Source organism: Echinops telfairi, unplaced genomic scaffold (assembly GCF_000313985.2).
Source record: "Echinops telfairi isolate 266 unplaced genomic scaffold, ASM31398v2 ScPeMD7_9;HRSCAF=40, whole genome shotgun sequence".
Taxonomy (NCBI): Eukaryota; Metazoa; Chordata; class Mammalia; order Afrosoricida; family Tenrecidae; genus Echinops; species Echinops telfairi.
Genome location: NW_022103906.1, coordinates 80,212,138 through 80,222,209, shown reverse-complemented (window position 1 = coordinate 80,222,209; position 10,072 = coordinate 80,212,138). Strand labels below are relative to the sequence as shown.

General features: G+C 40.0%; 1 protein-coding gene across 1 annotated transcript in view; it reads right to left on the bottom strand.

Moving 5' to 3' along the window:
- Window positions 1–10,072, bottom strand: part of ITSN2 (intersectin 2) — a 168,936-nt gene that overhangs the window by 51,737 nt on the left and 107,127 nt on the right. The window contains exons 18-20 of the mRNA XM_004696407.3: window positions 9,494–9,630; window positions 5,728–5,864; window positions 4,808–4,905 (exon numbers count right to left, since the gene is read on the bottom strand). Coding sequence (XP_004696464.1) covers window positions 4,808–4,905; window positions 5,728–5,864; window positions 9,494–9,630 — 372 coding nt within the window. The remainder of the gene's footprint in view (window positions 1–4,807; window positions 4,906–5,727; window positions 5,865–9,493; window positions 9,631–10,072) is intronic.

Below are 10,072 nucleotides of genomic sequence, written 5' to 3'. Positions count from 1 at the left end.
AGGAACTTTATAAGCCCTCTGATGTAATTAGTCTTTGTCAAAGATGTTTTGGCTTTGAATAAGTCGGTCAATTTCTACTAAAAGAATTTCTAGGTTTTTGACTGAAAATGCCTTGAATCTATAAGGCGATTTGAGGAGAAGAGTAAACAATACTTACAGATCCAAACAATTACATTGGAAAGAAATCTAGATTATTGTGCGGGATCCTTATTTTTCCAGAATTAAGGTCATCTAATGAAATAGGTGTTGGGCTGCTAACAGAATTGGTATCAATACTGGGGGTCTTCTATGTAAATGGTATAAATCTTTTAGGTCCCAATTTTCAGTAACATTTTAACTTTTTCCATGTAAAAATATCGCACCTCTTTTGTCATTTTAAAATATCTCTAATCAGTTCATATTTTGATGCTATTATCAATGTTCTGTTTTTTTCCAATTTCTGAATGTCTATTGCCTATATACAGAAATATAATTGATTTGTTAAGATGATCTTGTATTCTGAAACCTTGCTAAACTAACAATAGCTCTAACAGCTTCTTCTATTGATGTATGGGGTTTTCTACAAACATGCCTCTGCAAATAGAGATGGCCTCTTTGTCCACTTGCAATCTTGATACCTTTTAGCACACAGGAAATCACTCTAGGCCAATTAAGATTCTTATCTCAGCAGCTCCTTCCTCTCTAGTTTAAAGCTCTTCAAAATTCAAGCAGAGTAGATTAAAGGCCCCCAAATTATGATTTGTGTGTTAGGTCCTAACTTAAATTTTCTCATTTCATCTCATATCACATATGCCATAATCTTTGAAAAGAGTTATGTGACATTCTTTAAAGGTATCTGGTACCCACACTCCTCAATGTGTTTGTTTAAACTATTTCTTCCACTTGGAATGTCCCGAGTCACAAGTGGAAGAACCCTGTAAGCTTGACTTAAGGATCAAAGGAATCACGTTTCAGCCGAGCATGCTACCTGGTTCTCCTTTGGTCAACTGATGACGATTATCTAACGTCCCAGTTTTCGCCACTGTAAGTCTGGGCTACAATACCTGCCCTACCTTCCTCCGGGTTATTCAAAGGATTTAACTGCACTGATTTAGGAATACAAGCAGCAAACTATAAAAGCACTACTGTTGCCATCGAGTCGGTTCCACTCAAGAGACCCTGGCCCTACCCACCAGAGAAGACAATGGCCCTTATGTAGAAATGCACTAAGCAAGTATAATCCCCTGAGGTCCTCATCCATCCTACCCATTGGGGAACTGTTCCCTACTTCTATTTGGTTGTAAGTGCTTCATTCTCTAGGTACTCCTAGCATTATTATTATATTTTATATAATTAGGCACATTTCCATTTTCTGAATAGCTTGGCTTCTTTATTCATATCTATATGTGTAACACTATAGCAGGCATACAGTAGAAACTCAACAAACTGTTAACTTGAATGAGCTAATTTAAATTATGTACACAATAGGTTCAAAGCATAATTAGGTTTCTATAAGGGAAACTTCATTTATATTTATGACAATTCTCTTTTTAATGTTATATGCCTGGCTATTTATTACATCATGAATGAGATATTTAGCAAATTCCTCAGCCAGAGCAGCTATGGTGAAATAGCATAAATAGTGTTGTAGCTATGTAACTACCGTAAAATAGCGTTCTCAAACAGAATAAAAGAAACACCGATAAAATATTACCCTTGTGTAAAATGTCAAATAGCTATCTAAGTTACACAACCTCAAGTATCCCAAAGCTGCAGAATGCTCAGCAGTATACTTAAATTCAAATACTAATTCCTTCATTTTTCTATTTATCTGTAAATGGTTCTATTATAATTCTACCTAATGGGCTGCACTCTGATTAAAAGGGAAATAGTTCATTTATTCTTAAGGGCTTATACCAAGTTTTTCTTTCTTTTTTTTTAAAGAATGGGGTCAATTTTAATTAATTTCATCTCTTGTAATTTTTGTTGTCAATTAATTGTCAATTTACATATGACAAGTTTTCCAACAAATTCTCATAAGCCTAGGGAAACTATTTATTACTTCAAAAATACTACCAACAGATGAAAAAGGACAGAGAAGACATTTCAGGTTGTCTGCAGACGGTGTCCAGGCCTCAGGGGAATTTCTAAAATTTTCATTGTCATTCACACTTCCTGTCACGGTCAGATCTCACCTCCTTCCTCACTAACAATCCAGAAGCCTCAGATCTCACATCACTTTTTCTTTCAGTCAAATTCACTGGGGACCACATCCGCCCTTTTCCTCAGCCATCTCATTATTGAGTTAACCTACTGCTCTCCTGGGACTCCAAACCCTTTAGACTAAAACATTCTTTTCATCTCTATCAACAGATACCTATGGAGAGGTCGGACAGGGAGGTAGGGCATTATGTGCCCCAGGAGGGCTAATATCTGAAGCAGCCTCCTCTCTCGGCACATCTGTAAAACTTCCTGGAGGTAAACACTAATGTTGTACATATCACCGTAGGAAGCTTATACTTTAATATGAAAACAAAAACACCCCACCTCTACCATTTATTCTCCTTCCAGTATCATGACCGACCCCTGTCCTTCTGCAGATCTTTTCTATCATTAAATTGCCCACATTTTAGTCAAGGTAAAGACAAAACAAAAACACAGCGCACCACTTTCAACCCACATTTCCCTTAGTTATTATTCTCTCTTCCCACTTTCAGAACGAAGTTCTGTCAAAGAAGCTAATCTACTTACTGTTTCCTCTTCATCCCTCAGCATTTACTCCTCCTCAAACACTCTAAACTCAGTGCTATCCTGCGGATGGATTTTGACGGATGGCAACCCTATATAGGGCAGAGTCAAACGCTTTGCGTTTGGAAACTAGATCTTTCCAGAAACAAAGAGCCTCATCTTGTTCTCCAGTCCTTGATCTCACGAAAATCTAACTTTAAATGCTTCCCCCCCCCACCGAACTTATACCCTTTGCCTCAAGGTCATCAAGAACCTTGTTGCGAATCCAACATGTTTCAGTGCTTGTTTAATTCAGGAGTCTTGTTGGCATAGCGATTAAGCCTTGGGCTTCTAACAACATCAGCAGTTCGAAACTACCCCCTACTCCAGGAGAAAGACCAGGCTTTCTACCCCTGTAAAGAGTTGAGTCTCAGAAACTCTCCGGGGCAGTTCGGTCCTATCCGGGAAGGGTCACTATGCGTTGGAATCGACTCCTTAGCAGTAAGCTGGTTCCTTACCATCACTCGCCTACTTTTTCTCCTATCTTTGGTATTCCTCCGAAGTCTCCTCTTCTTCAATTTTTTTCCTCACTCATTTCACTACTTCCTGTATCTTCCATTTTTATTACTCTTGTATCTCCAATTACTACTGAAACACACTAGTGACATTAATATTCACATCCTCAGCCCAGGTCTCTGAAATCTCTCTAGATATTGAACTATTGCCCAGTTATCTCAACTCACCTAAAATTGAACTCATTGTCATTCCCACCTAAACTTCCTTCTCATTTTCCGCTCAGTGAATGGCATGATGATCAGCCAATTTGTCCAAACCATGACTCCAGCACTGGTCCCCATGACTTGGTCTTTACACCAATAACAGAACACAGGCCCCTGTCAGTGCTGCTCTTGGACCAAAGGAGAGGCTCTCTGGGGCTGGTGGCAGCCTGCCTTCTCTGTATTGGACTGTGAGACTTGAAAGGCAGAGACTATGGTTTTCACCACTCTTTCTGGCTTAGCATAATCAAATGAAATATAAAACCAGATGAAAGAATCTGAATGAAAGACGAACAACATAAAAGACCAAAAATATAACTAAGCTTTTGAATCATACTTGCCCAAACATTGGCTGCATATCTACATTTTTGGACCGGAGCAAAACAAACTAGATTCCTTGGAGTTAATTTAAACTCATGGTGATTGACCCCAACTATGCCCCACAGAGTTCTTGGTGGCTGATCTTTGGGAAGAAGATCAACTGACCTTTCTTCTGATGTGCCTTTGGGTAGGTTCAAACCTCTAACCTTTAGGTTAGCAGCCAAGGGCATTAATCATCTGTACCACAAATCCTCAGACACTAGCTCAGGATCACCCAGAATCACAGGAAGTAGACAGCAGAAATTGTGGACTAAGCTCATGGTCAGACACTTCTTTCTCAGCTCAGAAGCAGCCATGGTACTGTCTGTGGTGCAATGTACTCTTTTCCATACCAAAGGGTTTTAAGAAGTGTATGGAAAAATGTAGTTGAAAGATAATGGATTTTTTTCCCACAAACTTTTTGAAGTCCTCTTGTATATCGTATGGGTTATATCACCACTATTCTCTGAATTTTTCTGGATTCATCCATTTGACATAGTTTGTGTAATAAAGACCTTTGGTACAAAGGAACGAGTGGCCGATATCCAGCTAGGTCTGCCAAACCTAAATCTGTAACCGTTCCCAAAATAACCAACCCCCCAAAACTTCACTGACACTTTATTCAAACAACATGACATTTCATGATGTGGCAAGGTTGGAAAGGAGGCTGGATTTGGAAATTAAAAGGCAACCACTCACATAGTACTCTGATACCATAATGCTGACAGTTTCAATTTGTGTTTAAGTCTGAGCTTACTTATCTTTCATTGATAATAATCCTAACTCTTCAATATACTTATGTGGAATGGTGTATAGGGTCAAATGAGGTGATATTAAGAAATACTTGGTAAAGATAAATTGCTGCATAAAATTATTACTCAATATTGTTTTGGACAGTATATAAAGCAATATACTACATTGTATTCAGCTTATTTATAAGAAAAAGACTTAATTTCTCTTCCTACCTGTATAATATCTCCAGAGTTAAAACTCATCTCGTCGTGGTTCCTTGCTTCAAAGGAGTACAGTGCTCTGTAATTCACCAAAGCAGCAGCTGCTGCACCTAGAGAGAAAAGAGCTGTCACTGCTGCTGCTCTCGTGTACGGACACCTTTGCTATGCATGACTCAATGACTAAGAGCTATTGAAACCTAAAAGGAAAAAAGGGCACCCAGCAGTCTGATGAAAACCCACTTCATACCGGTTTGCTAGGGCAGACTTCAGTGTTGAGTACACTATCATCAATATGAAGGCACGCAAGGATGGCCATCTAAGAGGAGGCAGTGCAGCAAAGACTTGAGATGCATGAAAAACACCCGGCCCAAGGGTCTAAAGGAAGCTTTAGAAGCACTGCATGTTTAACTGTGTAAAGTGGAAGCGAGACACTTGGCTTGCTCTGTGGTGATCTGAATCCAACAGGGAGGAAGCGCCCAAACATGGACGTCATAAATGAAATAGCATGGAAACAGCAGTCCGTAAGAAATAAAGTAGTCTTGGAGAAAATGTCAATGTGCAAACAACGTCAATCTTTGTTGTTGTACGAAAACAAGCCATTGAGTTATGGTGGCTAAATAAGGTACTTGGAACTACTCATGATCACTCCAGTGAGGGAAACCTTGTCGGCGTGTTCCCGGGCAGTGGGCTGTCTTTTTCCTCAGGGGTATCTTAAGATTTCTACCCATGGTCTGCTTTGCAGCCTACACACTTGTCACACAAAGTGAAGTTAGAAAAGGTTTATCCCTAACTCTAAGATTTGATCCTTTATGATCTGGTACACCTTTCCTGTTTCTTATCATTGCTCTGCCCTCAACAGAACAGTTCTTCCTTGCTGCTTTTGCCACGCCTCTGGGGAAAGTCAGACCTATGACCTGCACCTTTGCCCGTACACTGTTTCTCCTCAGCTTTCTGCTCCTTCACTTGGGGCTTCTCTTGCATTTTTTCTTCCTGGAGTCGCTTTTGTTTTTCTTCTTCCTCTTTTCTAAGATTTTCTTTCCATATGCTTTCTTTTCCTTGCTTTGCTTTCCTGCATAAAGGAAAAAGAATTTGAATGATATTCTAAAAGCAATGTTTAACAGAAAATAAATGTAATTATAGAAGATATGGTTCCCGACAAGCTGGAGGCCTAAAAGAGGTCAAAGTACAGGACTGGGAAGAAACACTGGGGATTCGGGTGGAAAGAGAAGACCAATCAATCAAAGGAGGCGTCTGGGGCAAGTGGATGACAATGATATGATGTGCCATGGCTACAGCGTATTTTCCTCTATCAGCCCTACTTGTGTACGTTTCTATGCCTCCTGACAGAGCTGCACTTTAGTTTCTAGCTAGTCAATATGCTCTGTGATCAGAAAGACTTAATTACTGTAGAATAAGAACTAATGCTCACTTGAGTTTTTGCTTATATACTAAGGGGCAGCCCTCCCTCCCCACCAAAAAACAAACTAACAAAAAAACACCTGGAAAAAAGCTCCACTGGGCAGAACTTTCATAGTACAAATTTTGTTGGTGCACCCAGTGGCATCACCTGGGAAGGTTCTCTCTGGTCACAGTGGATCTTTTCATGAAAGCAGTTTTGCTTGAACCTCATTTTTTGTGAAGGCCAACTTAAGAGAACAGCTCGCAGCTGTGGAAACTTGTGATGTTGAACACAGTTTACAAGGAGAGTGTACAAGTGGTTTTCTTGTTTCAAAAAAGGTGAAATGTTGATTGATGACAAACCTTGTTCTGGACATCTGTCAACTTCCCAAACAGACAAGGTCAGTCTGTTAATCAAGCTTTCATTTAGAAGTTCTGAAAAGATAGTGTAACAGTATTCAACAAAAAAAGGCTGATTTGTGACATACGGGTGACTGGTTTTGCCACAACAATGCACCTGCTCACGCAGCCATCTCAGTGCAGCAGTTTTTGGCAAAAACAGCATGCCTCTCTTGCCCCATGCACCTGACCTCACTTCGTTCAACTTCTTTTGTTTCTGCGAATGAAGAGGGAAATGAAAGCACAGCAATTTGAGACGTGGTGAAGAGAAGAAAAAAAAAAATGAGGAAGGTGCTGCCACCCATCTAAACAGAAGAGTTTGAAAAATGGTTCCAAGATGGAATCACAGATTTGACAAATATATTCAGTGTAATGGAGAGTACTTTGAAGGTGATATGGTTGTTTTGTAAAAAAAAAAATTAAACACATAGCTTGGGGGGAGGGTGGAATTACACTTTTGCAGGGTAAACCCTCCTACATATTTTTATGACTGAACTCAGAGATAAAGTTGCTATCACTCAATTTAGCACCATCTTCAAGCTCCAGCAGCCAATGGAGACGTCCTAGGACTTGCAGCATTTATCTGTGCTCTAGTTTAGAGGCAAATGATATATAAATGGTCCAAAGAGAATTATCAACATGGTAAGCTAACTCAGTTTTATCATTTTATAACACTAAATATTTGTTTTTATAATCTTTCAGGAAACAGTTAATAAATTTACTATGGGGAATTGAAAATGAGGGCTTAATACATACAAGACACGGTACCTGGCTTTTCACCTTATTTAGTTCACACAGTTACAATGAGGTAGCCATTCTTATTTTTTTGTTTTCAAATGGGGAAAAAGAATCAGAGAGATAAAGTGATTTAATCAAGGTCGCCCAATTAGTAAGTAGTCAATTAAGAGTTCTAATTTAGGTCTACCTCCATGATCCTTATTTTTCACCAGTGGAGCCCATAATTTGGTATTATGAACTCAGTCCTAAAAGAAGGGATGCACTTCTAAATTTAGAAATCAAATTAGTAATTCAGGAAAACTCCATTGCTTCCCTTAATGCTCATATTTCAAACTACCGATTGTTGTTGCTCATTGCCAGAGAGTCAACCTCTGACTCCTGGTAACCCTACGGACAAGGGAAGGAAACGCTACCAGCACCTGCACCTCCCGTGACTGGCTGGTCAGACCAGTGTGCTCCACAGGGTTTTCACTGGCTGATTTTCAGAAGTAGTTCACCAGGTCTTTCTTCTTATTCCACAAGTGCCATTGAAACTGGTCAGCCTAACAGTAACATGCAAGTCTGCACTCACAGGTGAGTGGTGGCTGCATGACAAGTGCATCCGCTGAGATGCCAACCACAGGGGCCTGTGTGGAAGGCAAGAGTTCTACCCCGAAATACCACTGCACCCAAACTAACGATGTTGCTGATGCCATTAGGTGCCTGCAAGTCCATTCTAACTCATAGTGACCCTGTCTACGACAGAATGAAATACCGCCTGGTATTGTGCCACCCTCATAGTCATTGCATGCTTGAGCCCACTGATGTAACCCCATGTTAATCCACCCTCTTTTTCACTGATACTCCTACTTTACTAAGCATGATGTCCTTATCCAAGGTCATGACCAAGTACGTGAGAAGTCTTGCCATGCTTGCTTCCAAAAAAACATTCTAGTTGTACTTCTTCTAAGATACATTTGTTCATTCTGGCAGTTCAGGGTACTTAAAATACTCTTTGCCAAAACTATAGCTCATATGCATCAATTCTTCATCAGTCTTCCTTTTGTATGCATCTGAGGCGATTTAAAAATACCATGGCTTGTGAGTTAGTTAGTCTATTGTGCCAACCTGGCCGAGAAACACAAGTGGGGTTAATTGAAGGGCGGAGGGATAAATGGCTCAGTGAACCTCGCCTTTCTAGTTCTTGGGTCTCTTGCTTTGTGATGGTCGCACTAGGGTGCAGCTGCCTTAGCAGTTCCCTGCTTCAGCTGGCAAGGCCGACTTCCTAAAAGACATCTCCAAGGAGAAGACACATGGACCTACCTCGATGCAGCCCTTGGTGCTGGAGCAGCCATGTGGGGAGCCCTGCTAGTGCTCAGATCTTACACATTCACTGACTTGGCTTCCTCCTGCAGTCAGCATCATTGTGTGTGTTTTGTGAGATGGAGGAGGGCTTCGTGAATTGGTGTCGGACATATGGGTTAATGTTGGACTTGTGGGTTTGGGCAGCACTGGGTTGGGATGTTTTCTTGAAGTGCACTTAACCTTTATATAAAACTTTCTCTCATACATGAGTTTCTGTGGATTTGTTTCTCTAAAGCACCCAAACTAACACAGCTTGGAACAAGTTTACCTTAGTCCTCAAAGTGACACCAATCTCAGGGCCATTAAGTGGATGCCAACTCATAGCGCCCCTTCAGGACAAGAGTAAAACCGCCCCGTGAGCTTCTCAGACTGTTTACAGGAGTAGAAAACCCCGACTTTCCTGGGAAAGCAAAGTGGTGTCTTTGCTTTTTAACACTTCTAAGAGGTCTTGTGCGGCACATGTGTCCAATACAACACGTTAGGTTTAGAATATTGCCTCCTTGGGTATTAATTGTGGATCTAAATTGGTGGATCCAAACTAAAGAAATGGCAATAAAGGGGGATAGGTGAGGGAGGAAGATGAAGCAACAGGAAGGGCTGCTGATGAGTCTCAAAGTGGGTGAAGTGGAAAACAGTCTTCCATAAGAAGGAGAAGGGAAACCAAGACGTGGATGATGGGCAAACTGTGGGGGAGGGGTGTTGAACAGTAATTTAAACTATCAAATAGAGGTGATGATCTAATTTACATAAAATTGAAAAATATATGGGCAATAAAATTCAAATTCTAATTAAATGTATTAAGTTTATTGGCTATATTACCTTGCAGCAGCATCTTCTAGTTTCTTTTTCTGTATCGCCTCTAATCTTTTTCTTTCAATTTCCTTCAGTTTGTCATGTTTGATCTTATGAAGTTGTTCAAGGGCTAACTGCTGCGTATTATATCTTTCTCTCAGTTCCTAAGGAGAAAATGAAAATAAGTCCATACACAAATTATTTAAATGCTTTTGTCATATGTAAGAATGTGGCATTTGAATGAAAAGGCCAAGAAATCTTTTTTGCATAAATGTCTTAAAGCAAGTTAAACTAAACAAAAAGATACAAAAATTTAAATATCTAGATGATTTTTAAAACTCCAGAACTTGAATACAATCAATATTTAGCTATATATACACTGAAAACAAGTATACATTAAAATATTTCACGCCTTATCAATTCAATTCTATGACATACATTGTTGACAAATTAATTAGTTGATTAATTCCTTCATTTTCCATGAACAAACAAGCCTTTAAAAGTCTGGGAAAGTGGCCTGTCTGGATAGGACAGGCTGGATGAACAATCTGGAGGAGAAAACAACGGGACTGACAGTTCCCGGGGGACATGGGAGAGGGGGAGGTG